The following is a 13,988-nucleotide window of genomic DNA, read 5'->3' as shown; positions in this document are numbered from 1 at the left end:
ACCCTGTCTGTTGGTTCCTCTAACCCTGTCTGTTGGTTCCTCTAACCCTGTCTGCTGGTTCCTCTAACCCTGTCTGTTGGTTCCCTGTCTGTTGGTTCCTCTAACCCTGTCTGTTGGTTCCTCTAACCCTGTCTGTTGGTTCCTCTAACCCTGTCTGTTGGTTCCTCTAACCCTGTCTGCTGGTTCCTCTAACCCTGTCTGTTGGTTCCTCTAACCCTGTCTGTTGGTTCCTCTAACCCTGTCTGTTGGTTCCTCTAACCCTGTCTGTTGGTTCCTCTAACCCTGTCTGTTGGTTCCTCTAACCCTGTCTGTTGGTTCCCTGTCTGTTGGTTCCTCTAACCCTGTCTGTTGGTTCCTCTAACCCTGTCTGTTGGTTCCCTGTCTGCTGGTTCCTCTAACCCTGTCTGTTGGTTCCTCTAACCCTGTCTGTTGGTTCCTCTAACCCTGTCTGTTGGTTCCCTGTCTGTTGGTTCCTCTAACCCTGTCTGTTGGTTCCTCTAACCCTGTCTGTTGGTTCCTCTAACCCTGTCTGTTGGTTCCTCTAACCCTGTCTGTTGGTTCCTCTAACCCTGTCTGTTGGTTCCCTGTCTGTTGGTTCCTCTAACCCTGTCTGTTGGTTCCTCTAACCCTGTCTGTTGGTTCCTCTAACCCTGTCTGTTGGTTCCTCTAACCCCTGTCTGCTGGTTCCTCTAACCCTGTCTGTTGGTTCCTCTAACCCTGTCTGTTGGTTCCTCTAACCCTGTCTGTTGGTTCCTCTAACCCTGTCTGTTGGTTCCTCTAACCCTGTCTGTTGGTTCCCCTATCCCTGTCTGTTGGTTCCCTGTCTGTTGGTTCCCCTAACCCTGTCTGTTGGTTCCTCTAACCCTGTCTGTTGGTTCCTCTAACCCTGTCTGTTGGTTCCTCTAACCCTGTCTGTTGGTTCCTCTAACCCTGTCTGTTGGTTCCCTGTCTGTTGGTTCCTCTAACCCTGTCTGTTGGTTCCTCTAACCCTGTCTGTTGGTTCCTCTAACCCTGTCTGTTGGTTCCTCTAACCCTGTCTGTTGGTTCCTCTAACCCTGTCTGTTGGTTCCCTGTCTGTTGGTTCCTCTAACCCTGTCTGTTGGTTCCTCTAACCCTGTCTGTTGGTTCCTCTAACCCTGTCTGTTGGTTCCTCTAACCCTGTCTGTTGGTTCCTCTAACCCTGTCTGTTGGTTCCCTGTCTGTTGGTTCCTCTAACCCTGTCTGTTGGTTCCTCTAACCCTGTCTGTTGGTTCCTCTAACCCTGTCTGTTGGTTCCTCTAACCCTGTCTGTTGGTTCCCTGTCTGTTGGTTCCCTGTCTGTTGGTTCCTCTAACCCTGTCTGTTGGTTCCTCTAACCCTGTCTGTTGGTTCCTCTAACCCTGTCTGTTGGTTCCTCTAACCCTGTCTGTTGGTTCCTCTAACCCTGTCTGTTGGTTCCTCTAACCCTGTCTGTTGGTTCCTCTAACCCTGTCTGTTGGTTCCCTGTCTGTTGGTTCCTCTAACCCTGTCTGTTGGTTCCTCTAACCCTGTCTGTTGGTTCCTCTAACCCTGTCTGTTGGTTCCTCTAACCCTGTCTGTTGGTTCCTCTAACCCTGTCTGTTGGTTCCTCTAACCCTGTCTGTTGGTTCCTCTAACCCTGTCTGTTGGTTCCTCTAACCCTGTCTGTTGGTTCCCTGTCTGTTGGTTCCTCTAACCCTGTCTGTTGGTTCCTCTAACCCTGTCTGTTGGTTCCTCTAACCCTGTCTGTTGGTTCCCTGTCTGTTGGTTCCTCTAACCCTGTCTGTTGGTTCCTCTAACCCTGTCTGTTGGTTCCTCTAACCCTGTCTGCTGGTTCCTCTAACCCTGTCTGTTGGTTCCTCTAACCCTGTCTGTTGGTTCCTCTAACCCTGTCTGTTGGTTCCCTGTCTGTTGGTTCCTCTAACCCTGTCTGTTGGTTCCTCTAACCCTGTCTGTTGGTTCCTCTAACCCTGTCTGCTGGTTCCCCTAACCCTGTCTGTTGGTTCCTCTAACCCTGTCTGTTGGTTCCTCTAACCCTGTCTGTTGGTTCCCTGTCTGTTGGTTCCTCTAACCCTGTCTGTTGGTTCCCTGTCTGTTGGTTCCTCTAACCCTGTCTGTTGGTTCCTCTAACCCTGTCTGCTGGTTCCTCTAACCCTGTCTGTTGGTTCCCTGTCTGTTGGTTCCTCTAACCCTGTCTGTTGGTTCCTCTAACCCTGTCTGTTGGTTCCTCTAACCCTGTCTGTTGGTTCCTCTAACCCTGTCTGTTGGTTCCTCTAACCCTGTCTGCTGGTTCCTCTAACCCTGTCTGTTGGTTCCTCTAACCCTGTCTGTTGGTTCCCTGTCTGTTGGTTCCTCTAACCCTGTCTGCTGGTTCCTCTAACCCTGTCTGTTGGTTCCTCTAACCCTGTCTGTTGGTTCCTCTAACCCTGTCTGTTGGTTCCTCTACCCTGTCTGTTGGTTCCCTGTCTGTTGGTTCCTCTAACCCTGTCTGTTGGTTCCTCTAACCCTGTCTGTTGGTTCCTCTAACCCTGTCTGTTGGTTCCATGTCTGTTGGTTCCTCTAACCCTGTCTGTTGGTTCCTCTAACCCTGTCTGCTGGTTCCTCTAACCCCTGTCTGTTGGTTCCTCTAACCCTGTCTGTTGGTTCCTCTAACCCTGTCTGTTGGTTCCTCTAACCCTGTCTGTTGGTTCCTCTAACCCTGTCTGTTGGTTCCTCTAACCCTGTCTGTTGGTTCCTCTAACCCTGTCTGTTGGTTCCCTACCCTGTCTGTTGGTTCCTCTAACCCTGTCTGTTGGTTCCTCTAACCCTGTCTGTTGGTTCCTCTAACCCTGTCTGTTGGTTCCCTGTCTGCTGGTTCCTCTAACCCTGTCTGTTGGTTCCTCTAACCCTGTCTGTTGGTTTCCTCTAACCCTGTCTGTTGGTTCCTCTAACCCTGTCTGTTGGTTCCTCTAACCCTGTCTGTTGGTTCCTCTAACCCTGTCTGTTGGTTCCTCTAACCCTGTCTGTTGGTTCCTCTAACCCTGTCTGTTGGTTCCTCTAACCCTGTCTGCTGGTTCCTCTAACCCTGTCTGTTGGTTCCTCTAACCCTGTCTGTTGGTTCCTCTAACCCTGTCTGTTGGTTCCTCTAACCCTGTCTGTTGGTTCCTCTAACCCTGTCTGTTGGTTCCTCTAACCCTGTCTGTTGGTTCCTCTAACCCTGTCTGCTGGTTCCTCTAACCCTGTCTGTTGGTTCCCTGTCTGTTGGTTCCTCTAACCCTGTCTGCTGGTTCCTCTAACCCTGTCTGTTGGTTCCTCTAACCCTGTCTGTTGGTTCCCCTAACCATGTCTTTTGGTTCCTCTAACCCTGTCTTTTGGTTCCTCTAACCCTGTCTGTTGGTTCCCTGTCTGTTGGTTCCTCTAACCCTGTCTGTTGGTTCCCCTAACCATGTCTGTTGGTTCCTCTAACCCTGTCTGCTGGTTCCTCTAACCCTGTCTGTTGGTTCCCTGTCTGTTGGTTCCTCTAACCCTGTCTGTTGGTTCCTCTAACCCTGTCTGTTGGTTCCTCTAACCCTGTCTGTTGGTTCCCCTAACCATGTCTGTTGGTTCCTCTAACCCTGTCTGTTGGTTCCTCTAACCCTGTCTGTTGGTTCCTCTAACCCTGTATGTTGGTTCCCTTTCTTCTGGTTCCTCTAACCCTGTCTGTTGGTTCCCTGTCTGCTGGTTCCTCTAACCCTGTCTGTTGGTTCCTCTAACCCTGTCTGTTGGTTCCTCTAACCCTGTCTGTTGGTTCCTCTAACCCTGTCTGTTGGTTCCCTGTCTGCTGGTTCCTCTAACCCTGTCTGTTGGTTCCTCTAACCCTGTCTGTTGGTTCCTCTAACCCTGTCTGTTGGTTCCCTGTCTGTTGGTTCCTCTAACCCTGTCTGTTGGTTCCCTGTCTGCTGGTTCCTCTAACCCTGTCTGTTGGTTCCTCTAACCCTGTCTGTTGGTTCCTCTAACCCTGTCTGTTGGTTCCCTGTCTGTTGGTTCCTCTAACCCTGTCTGTTGGTTCCCTGTCTGTTGGTTCCTCTAACCCTGTCTGTTGGTTCCTCTAACCCTGTCTGTTGGTTCCTCTAACCCTGTCTGTTGGTTCCTCTAACCCTGTCTGTTGGTTCCTCTAACCCTGTCTGTTGGTTCCCTGTCTGTTGGTTCCTCTAACCCTGTCTGTTGGTTCCTCTAACCCTGTCTGTTGGTTCCCTGTCTGTTGGTTCCTCTAACCCTGTCTGTTGGTCCCTCTAACCCTGTCTGTTGGTTCCTCTAACCCTGTCTGTTGGTTCCTCTAACCCTGTCTGTTGGTTCCTCTAACCCTGTCTGTTGGTTCCTCTAACCCTGTCTGTTGATTCCCTGTCTGTTGGTTCCTCTAACCCTGTCTGTTGGTTCCTCTAACCCTGTCTGTTGGTTCCTCTAACCCTGTCTGTTGGTTCCTCTAACCCTGTCTGTTGGTTCCTCTAACCCTGTCTGTTGGTTCCTCTAACCCTGTCTGTTGGTTCCTCTAACCCTGTCTGTTGGTTCCTCTAACCCTGTCTGCTGGTTCCCTGTCTGTTGGTTCCTCTAACCCTGTCTGCTGGTTCCTCTAACCCTGTCTGTTGGTTCCCCTAACCCTGTCTGTTGGTTCCCTGTCTGTTGGTTCCCTGTCTGTTGGTTCCCTGTCTGTTGGTTCCCTGTCTGTTGGTTCCCTGTCTGTTGGTTCCTCTAACCCTGTCTGTTGGTTCCTCTAACCCTGTCTGTTGGTTCCCTGTCTGTTGGTTCCCTGTCTGTTGGTTCCCTGTCTGTTGGTTCCTCTAACCCTGTCTGTTGGTTCCTCTAACCCTGTCTGCTGGTTCCTCTAACCCTGTCTGTTGGTTCCCCTAACCCTGTCTGTTGGTTCCCCTAACCCTGTCTGTTGGTTCCTTACCCTGTCTGTTGGTTCCTCTAACCCTGTCTGTTGGTTCCCTGTCTGTTGGTTCCTCTAACCCTGTCTGTTGGTTCCTCTAACCCTGTCTGTTGGTTCCTCTAACCCTGTCTGCTGGTTCCTCTAACCCTGTCTGTTGGTTCCTCTAACCCTGTCTGTTGGTTCCCTGTCTGTTGGTTCCTCTAACCCTGTCTGTTGGTTCCTCTAACCCTGTCTGTTGGTTCCTCTAACCCTGTCTGTTGGTTCCCTGTCTGTTGGTTCCTCTAACCCTGTCTGTTGGTTCCCTGTCTGTTGGTTCCTCTAACCCTGTCTGTTGGTTCCCTGTCTGTTGGTTCCTCTAACCCTGTCTGTTGGTTCCTCTAACCCTGTCTGCTGGTTCCTCTAACCCTGTCTGTTGGTTCCCTGTCTGTTGGTTCCTCTAACCCTGTCTGTTGGTTCCCTGTCTGTTGGTTCCTCTAACCCTGTCTGTTGGTTCCCTGTCTGTTGGTTCCTCTAACCCTGTCTGTTGGTTCCCTGTCTGTTGGTTCCTCTAACCCTGTCTGTTGGTTCCTCTAACCCTGTCTGTTGGTTCCCTGTCTGTTGGTTCCTCTAACCCTGTCTGTTGGTTCCCTGTCTGTTGGTTCCTCTAACCCTGTCTGTTGGTTCCCCTAACCCTGTCTGTTGGTTCCTCTATCCCTGTCTGTTGGTTCCTCTAACCCTGTCTGTTGGTTCCTCTAACCCTGTCTGTTGGTTCCTCTAACCCTGTCTGTTGGTTCCTCTAACCCTGTCTGTTGGTTCCTCTAACCCTGTCTGTTGGTTCCTCTAACCCTGTCTGTTGGTTCCTCTAACCCTGTCTGTTGGTTCCTCTAACCCTGTCTGTTGGTTCCTCTAACCCTGTCTGCTGGTTCCTCTAACCCTGTCTGTTGGTTCCTCTAACCCTGTCTGTTGGTTCCTCTAACCCTGTCTGTTGGTTCCTCTATCCCTGTCTGTTGGTTCCTCTAACCCTGTCTGTTGGTTCCTCTAACCCTGTCTGTTGGTTCCTCTAACCCTGTCTGTTGGTTCCTCTAACCCTGTCTGTTGGTTCCCTGTCTGTTGGTTCCTCTAACCCTGTCTGTTGGTTCCTCTAACCCTGTCTGTTGGTTCCTCTAACCCTGTCTGTTGGTTCCTCTAACCCTGTCTGTTGGTTCCTCTAACCCTGTCTGTTGGTTCCTCTAACCCTGTCTGTTGGTTCCCTGTCTTTTGGTTCCTCTTACCCTGTCTGTTGGTTCCTCTAACCCTGTCTGTTGGTTCCTCTAACCCTGTCTGTTGGTTCCTCTAACCCTGTCTGCTGGTTCCTCTAACCCTGTCTGTTGGTTCCTCTAACCCTGTCTGTTGGTTCCCTGTCTGCTGGTTCCTCTAACCCTGTCTGTTGGTTCCCTGTCTGTTGGTTCCTCTAACCCTGTCTGCTGGTTCCTCTAACCCTGTCTGTTGGTTCCCCTAACCCTGTCTGTTGGTTCCCTGTCTGCTGGTTCCTCTAACCCTGTCTGTTGGTTCCCTGTCTGTTGGTTCCTCTAACCCTGTCTGTTGGTTCCTCTAACCCTGTCTGTTGGTTCCTCTAACCCTGTCTGTTGGTTCCTCTAACCCTGTCTGTTGGTTCCTCTATCCCTGTCTGTTGGTTCCTCTAACCCTGTCTGTTGGTTCCTCTATCCCTGTCTGTTGGTTCCTCTATCCCTGTCTGTTGGTTCCTCTAACCCTGTCTGTTGGTTCCTCTAACCCTGTCTGTTGGTTCCTCTAACCCTGTCTGTTGGTTCCTCTAACCCTGTCTGTTGGTTCCCTGTCTTTTGGTTCCTCTTACCCTGTCTGTTGGTTCCTCTAACCCTGTCTGCTGGTTCCTCTAACCCTGTCTGTTGGTTCCTCTAACCCTGTCTGTTGGTTCCCTGTCTGTTGGTTCCTCTAACCCTGTCTGTTGGTTCCTCTAACCCTGTCTGTTGGTTCCTCTAACCCTGTCTGCTGGTTCCTCTAACCCTGTCTGTTGGTTCCTCTAACCCTGTCTGCTGGTTCCTCTAACCCTGTCTGTTGGTTCCTCTAACCCTGTCTGTTGGTTCCTCTAACCCTGTCTGTTGGTTCCTCTAACCCTGTCTGTTGGTTCCTCTAACCCTGTCTGTTGGTTCCTCTAACCCTGTCTGTTGGTTCCCTGTCTGTTGTTTCCTCTAACCCTGTCTGTTGGTTCCTCTAACCCTGTCTGTTGGTTCCTCTAACCCTGTCTGTTGGTTCCTCTAACCCTGTCTGTTGGTTCCTCTAACCCTGTCTGTTGGTTCCTCTAACCCTGTCTGTTGGTTCCTCTAACCCTGTCTGTTGGTTCCTCTAACCCTGTCTGTTGGTTCCTCTAACCATGTCTGTTGGTTCCTCTAACCTTGTCTGTTGGTTCCTCTAACCCTATCTGTTGGTTCCTCTAACCCTGTCTGTTGGTTCCCTGTCTGTTGGTTCCTCTAACCCTGTCTGTTGGTTCCTCTAACCCTGTCTGTTGGTTCCTCTAACCCTGTCTGTTGGTTCCTCTAACCCTGTCTGTTGGTTCCTCTAACCCTGTCTGTTGGTTCCTCTAACCCTGTCTGTTGGTTCCCCTAACCCTGTCTGTTGGTTCCTCTAACCCTGTCTGTTGGTTCCTCTAACCCTGTCTGTTGGTTCCTCTAACCCTGTCTGTTGGTTCCTCTAACCCTGTCTGTTGGTTCCTCTCACCCTGTCTGTTGGTTCCTCTAACCCTGTCTGTTGGTTCCCTGTCTGCTGGTTCCCCTAACCCTGTCTGTTGGTTCCTCTAACCCTGTCTGTTGGTTCCTCTAACCCTGTCTGTTGGTTCCTCTAACCCTGTCTGTTGGTTCCCTGTCTGTTGGTTCCTCTAACCCTGTCTGTTGGTTCCCTGTCTGCTGGTTCCTCTAACCCTGTCTGTTGGTTCCTCTAACCCTGTCTGCTGGTTCCTCTAACCCTGTCTGTTGGTCCCTCTAACCCTGTCTGTTGGTTCCTCTAACCCTGTCTGTTGGTTCCTCTAACCCTGTCTGTTGGTTCCTCTAACCCTGTCTGTTGGTTCCTCTAACCCTGTCTGTTGGTTCCCTGTCTGTTGGTTCCTCTAACCCTGTCTGTTGGTTCCTCTAACCCTGTCTGTTGGTTCCACTAACCCTGTCTGCTGGTTCCTCTAACCCTGTCTGTTGGTTCCTCTAACCCTGTCTGTTGGTTCCTCTAACCCTGTCTGTTGGTTCCACTGTCTGTTGGTTCCTCTAACCCTGTCTGTTGGTTCCTCTAACCCTGTCTGTTGGTTCCTCTAACCCTGTCTGCTGGTTCCTCTAACCCTGTCTGTTGGTTCCTCTAACCCTGTCTGTTGGTTCCCTGTCTGTTGGTTCCTCTAACCCTGTCTGTTGGTTCCTCTAACCCTGTCTGTTGGTTCCTCTAACCCTGTCTGCTGGTTCCTCTAACCCTGTCTGTTGGTTCCTCTAACCCTGTCTGTTGGTTCCTCTAACCCTGTCTGTTGGTTCCCTGTCTGTTGGTTCCCTGTCTGTTGGTTCCTCTAACCCTGTCTGTTGGTTCCTCTAACCCTGTCTGTTGGTTCCTCTAACCCTGTCTGTTGGTTCCCTGTCTGTTGGTTCCTCTAACCCTGTCTGTTGGTTCCTCTAACCCTGTCTGCTGGTTCCTCTAACCCTGTCTGTTGGTTCCTCTAACCCTGTCTGTTGGTTCCTCTAACCCTGTCTGTTGGTTCCTCTCGTCTGTTGGTTCCTCTAACCCTGTCTGTTGGTTCCTCTAACCCTGTCTGTTGGTTCCTCTAACCCTGTCTGTTGGTTCCTCTAACCCTGTCTGCTGGTTCCTCTAACCCTGTCTGTTGGTTCCTCTAACCCTGTCTGTTGGTTCCCTGTCTGTTGGTTCCCTGTCTGTTGGTTCCTCTAACCCTGTCTGTTGGTTCCCTGTCTGTTGGTTCCTCTAACCCTGTCTGTTGGTTCCTCTAACCCTGTCTGTTGGTTCCTCTAACCCTGTCTGTTGGTTCCTCTAACCCTGTCTGTTGGTTCCTCTAACCCTGTCTGCTGGTTCCTCTAACCCTGTCTGTTGGTTCCCTGTCTGTTGGTTCCTCTAACCCTGTCTGTTGGTTCCTCTAACCCTGTCTGTTGGTTCCTCTAACCCTGTCTGTTGGTTCCTCTAACCCTGTCTGTTGGTTCCTCTAACCCTGTCTGTTGGTTCCTCTAACCCTGTCTGTTGGTTCCTCTAACCCTGTCTGTTGGTTCCCCTAACCCTGTCTGTTGGTTCCCTGTCTGTTGGTTCCTCTAACCCTGTCTGTTGGTTCCTCTAACCCTGTCTGTTGGTTCCTCTAACCCTGTCTGTTGGTTCCTCTAACCCTGTCTGTTGGTTCCCCTAACCCTGTCTGTTGGTTCCTCTAACCCTGTCTGCTGGTTCCTCTAACCCTGTCTGTTGGTTCCCCTAACCCTGTCTGTTGGTTCCCTGTCTGCTGGTTCCTCTAACCCTGTCTGTTGGTTCCCCTAACCCTGTCTGTTGGTTCCTCACCCTGTCTGTTGGTTCCTCTAACCCTGTCTGTTGGTTCCTCTAACCCTGTCTGCTGGTTCCTCTAACTCTGTCTGTTGGTTCCCTGTCTGTTGGTTCCTCTAACCCTGTCTGTTGGTTCCCTGTCTGTTGGTTCCTCTAACCCTGTCTGTTGGTTCCTCTAACCCTGTCTGTTGGTTCCTCTAACCCTGTCTGTTGGTTCCTCTAACCCTGTCTGTTGGTTCCTCTAACCCTGTCTGTTGGTTCCTCTAACCCTGTCTGTTGGTTCCTCTAACCCTGTCTGTTGGTTCCTCTAACCCTGTCTGTTGGTTCCTCTAACCCTGTCTGCTGGTTCCTCTAACCCTGTCTGTTGGTTCCCTGTCTGCTGGTTCCTCTAACCCTGTCTGTTGGTTCCCTGTCTGTTGGTTCCCTGTCTGCTGGTTCCTCTAACCATGTATGTTGGTTCCTCTAACCCTGTCTGTTGGTTCCCTGTCTGTTGGTTCCTCTAACCCTGTCTGTTGGTTCCTCTAACCCTGTCTGTTGGTTCCTCTAACCCTGTCTGTTGGTTCCCTGTCTGTTGGTTCCTCTAACCCTGTCTGTTGGTTCCTCTAACCCTGTCTGCTGGTTCCCTGTCTGTTGGTTCCCTGTCTGTTGGTTCCTCTAACCCTGTCTGTTGGTTCCCTGTCTGTTGGTTCCCTGTCTGTTGGTTCCTCTAACCCTGTCTGTTGGTTCCTCTAACCCTGTCTGTTGGTTCCTCTAACCCTGTCTGTTGGTTCCTCTAACCCTGTCTGTTGGTTCCTCTAACCCTGTCTGTTGGTTCCTCTAACCCTGTCTGTTGGTTCCTCTATCCCTGTCTGTTGGTTCCCCTAACCCTGTCTGTTGGTTCCTCTAACCCTGTCTGTTGGTTCCTCTAACCCTGTCTGTTGGTTCCTCTAACCCTGTCTGTTGGTTCCTCTAACCCTGTCTGCTGGTTCCTCTAACCCTGTCTGTTGGTTCCTCTAACCCTGTCTGTTGGTTCCTCTAACCCTGTCTGTTGGTTCCTCTAACCCTGTCTGTTGGTTCCTCTAACACTGTCTGCTGGTTCCCTGTCTGTTGGTTCCCTGTCTGTTGGTTCCTCTAACCCTGTCTGTTGGTTCCCTGTCTGTTGGTTCCCTGTCTGTTGGTTCCTCTAACCCTGTCTGTTGGTTCCCTGTCTGTTGGTTCCTCTAACCCTGTCTGTTGGTTCCTCTAACCCTGTCTGTTGGTTCCTCTAATCCTGTCTGTTGGTTCCTCTAACCCTGTCTGTTGGTTCCTCTAACCCTGTCTGCTGGTTCCTCTAACCCTGTCTGTTGGTTCCCTGTCTGTTGGTTCCTCTAACCCTGTCTGTTGGTTCCTCTAACCCTGTCTGTTGGTTCCTCTAACCCTGTCTGTTGGTTCCTCTAACCCTGTCTGTTGGTTCCTCTAACCCTGTCTGTTGGTTCCTCTAACCCTGTCTGTTGGTTCCTCTAACCCTGTCTGTTGGTTCCCCTAACCCTGTCTGTTGGTTCCCTGTCTGCTGGTTCCTCTAACCCTGTCTGTTGGTTCCCTGTCTGTTGGTTCCTCTAACCCTGTCTGTTGGTTCCTCTAACCCTGTCTGTTGGTTCCTCTAACCCTGTCTGTTGGTTCCTCTAACCCTGTCTGTTGGTTCCCCTAACCCTGTCTGTTGGTTCCTCTAACCCTGTCTGCTGGTTCCTCTAACCCTGTCTGTTGGTTCCCCTAACCCTGTCTGTTGGTTCCCTGTCTGCTGGTTCCTCTAACCCTGTCTGTTGGTTCCCCTAACCCTGTCTGTTGGTTCCCTGTCTGCTGGTTCCTCTAACCCTGTCTGTTGGTTCCTCTAACCCTGTCTGTTGGTTCCTCTAACCCTGTCTGCTGGTTCCTCTAACTCTGTCTGTTGGTTCCCTGTCTGTTGGTTCCTCTAACCCTGTCTGTTGGTTCCCTGTCTGTTGGTTCCTCTAACCCTGTCTGTTGGTTCCTCTAACCTTGTCTGTTGGTTCCTCTAACCCTGTCTGTTGGTTCCTCTAACCCTGTCTGTTGGTTCCCCTAACCCTGTCTGTTGGTTCCTCTAACCCTGTCTGTTGGTTCCCTGTCTGTTGGTTCCTCTAACCCTGTCTGTTGGTTCCCTGTCTGTTGGTTCCTCTAACCCTGTCTGTTGGTTCCCTGTCTGTTGGTTCCCTGTCTGTTGGTTCCTCTAACCCTGTCTGTTGGTTCCCCTAACCCTGTCTGTTGGTTCCTCTAACCCTGTCTGTTGGTTCCCCTAACCCTGTCTGTTGGTTCCTCTAACCCTGTCTGTTGGTTCCCTGTCTGTTGGTTCCTCTAACCCTGTCTGTTGGTTCCCTGTCTGTTGGTTCCTCTAACCCTGTCTGTTGGTTCCTCTAACCCTGTCTGTTGGTTCCCTGTCTGTTGGTTCCTCTAACCCTGTCTGTTGGTTCCTCTAACCCTGTCTGTTGGTTCCTCTAACCCTGTCTGTTGGTTCCTCTAACCCTGTCTGTTGGTTCCTCTAACCCTGTCTGTTGGTTCCCTGTCTGTTGGTTCCTCTAACCCTGTCTGTTGGTTCCCTGTCTGTTGGTTCCTCTAACCCTGTCTGTTGGTTCCCTGTCTGCTGGTTCCTCTAACCCTGTCTGTTGGTTCCCCTAACCCTGTCTGTTGGTTCCTCTAACCCTGTCTGTTGGTTCCTCTAACCCTGTCTGTTGGTTCCTCTAACCCTGTCTGTTGGTTCCTCTAACCCTGTCTGTTGGTTCCTCTAACCCTGTCTGTTGGTTCCTCTAACCCTGTCTGTTGGTTCCTCTAACCCTGTCTGTTGGTTCCTCTAACCCTGTCTGTTGGTTCATCTAACCCTGTCTGTTGGTTCCTCTAACCCTGTCTGTTGGTTCCTCTAACCCTGTCTGTTGGTTCATCTAACCCTGTCTGTTGGTTCCTCTAACCCTGTCTGTTGGTTCCTCTAACCCTGTCTGTTGGTTCCTCTAACCCTGTCTGTTGGTTCCTCTAACCCTGTCTGTTGGTTCCTCTAACCCTGTCTGTTGGTTCCTCTAACCCTGTCTGTTGGTTCCTCTAACCCTGTCTGTTGGTTCCTCTAACCCTGTCTGTTGGTTCCCTGTCTGTTGGTTCCTCTAACCCTGTCTGTTGGTTCCTCTAACCCTGTCTGTTGGTTCCTCTAACCCTGTCTGTTGGTTCCTCTAACCCTGTCTGTTGGTTCCTCTAACCCTGTCTGTTGGTTCCTCTAACCCTGTCTGTTGGTTCCTCTAACCCTGTCTGTTGGTTCCTCTAACCCTGTCTGTTGGTTCCCTGTCTGTTGGTTCCTCTAACCCTGTCTGTTGGTTCCTCTAACCCTGTCTGTTGGTTCCTCTAACCCTGTCTGTTGGTTCCTCTAACCCTGTCTGTTGGTTCCTCTAATCCTGTCTGTTGGTTCCTCTAACCCTGTCTGTTGATTCCCTGTCTGCTGGTTCCTCTAACAGCTGATTGGACAGTGAGGAGGAGACAGCTGATTGGCCAGTGAGGGAAGACAGCTGATTGGAGAGAGAGGAGGAGTGTCTGACCTTTGACCCTCTCCCCACGATGCAGGCTAATCTCTCCGGGACCCTGCGGTGTGTGAGAGCGTGTAGCGATGAACGTTCTCCCCGGCACGGCGCTGTACAGCCTACGTTTCCCACGCTGCACTGGGCTGGGGGGAGATGGGGGCGGACTGGGGTCCCTCTGTAGCCTGCCACTGGGGCTATACACACACACACACCACATAGGCATGCACACATGCAAACACAGACATACACACACAAACAAGCACACAGGCAGGTGAGTGTCTCTGTCTGTCTGTCTGTCTGTCTGTCTGTCTGTCTGTCTGTCTGTCTGTCTGTCTGTGTCTGTGTGTCTGTCTGTCTGTCTGTCTGTCTGTCTGTCTGTCTGTCTGTGTGTCTGTATCTGTCTATCTGTCTGTGTATCTGTGTGTCTGTTTGTCTATCTGTCTGTGTGGCTCTGTCTGTCTGTCTGTCTGTCTGTGTGTCTGTATCTGTGTGTCTGTCTGTCTGTCTTTCTGTGTGGCTCTGTCTGTCTGTCTGTCTGTCTGTCTGTCTGTCTGTCTGTCTGTCTGTCTGTCTGTCTGTCTGTCTGTCTGTCTGTACCTGAGGCGCCGTGTCTGTCTGCGAAGGCTGTGTGTGTCTGTCCGTCTGTCCGTCTGCCGGTTGGAAGTTTGCGTGTTCTCCAGGCTGTGGAGGGAGGGGCCAGGAGAAGAAGAGGCGGGGCTTTCAAGAGCGTTGTCGCTGGCTGAGCGAATCAGATAACGGGGAGATGACAAGCCACACCCACCAACATTACTGGCCCCACCCAGACGTCGGCGCTTTGAGGAATAGGAAGGGCTCTCTCTGAAAGGCACTGAGACACAGAGCAACAAGGTTACACACATCGACATGGTCAAACACACACAGACACTAACACACAGGGTCGTGGATGGACTCACCTACGTCTGAGGCCTTATGGATCTTAATGATCTCTGCCAGGTCAAAATTCCCAGCAATGATGGCCACCTACACATACACACACACTTTACATGTCTATTTGGAACCACAGTGAAGCATTGTCAGAAAAAAGCATTCAAACTATACCA

General features: G+C 51.1%; 1 protein-coding gene across 1 annotated transcript in view; it reads right to left on the bottom strand.

The window, feature by feature from the left end:
- Nucleotides 1–13,988, bottom strand: part of shank3b (SH3 and multiple ankyrin repeat domains 3b) — a 164,491-nt gene that overhangs the window by 97,913 nt on the left and 52,590 nt on the right. Inside the window, exons 10-12 of the mRNA XM_045208404.1 lie at nt 13,842–13,908; nt 13,507–13,756; nt 12,928–13,103 (exon numbers count right to left, since the gene is read on the bottom strand). Coding sequence (XP_045064339.1) covers nt 12,928–13,103; nt 13,507–13,756; nt 13,842–13,908 — 493 coding nt within the window. The remainder of the gene's footprint in view (nt 1–12,927; nt 13,104–13,506; nt 13,757–13,841; nt 13,909–13,988) is intronic.

This window comes from Coregonus clupeaformis, chromosome 28 (genome assembly GCF_020615455.1).
Source record: "Coregonus clupeaformis isolate EN_2021a chromosome 28, ASM2061545v1, whole genome shotgun sequence".
NCBI classification, from domain to species: Eukaryota; Metazoa; Chordata; class Actinopteri; order Salmoniformes; family Salmonidae; genus Coregonus; species Coregonus clupeaformis.
Note: the sequence above shows the minus strand (reverse complement) of the source record. Positions and strands in the feature narration are given on the sequence as shown.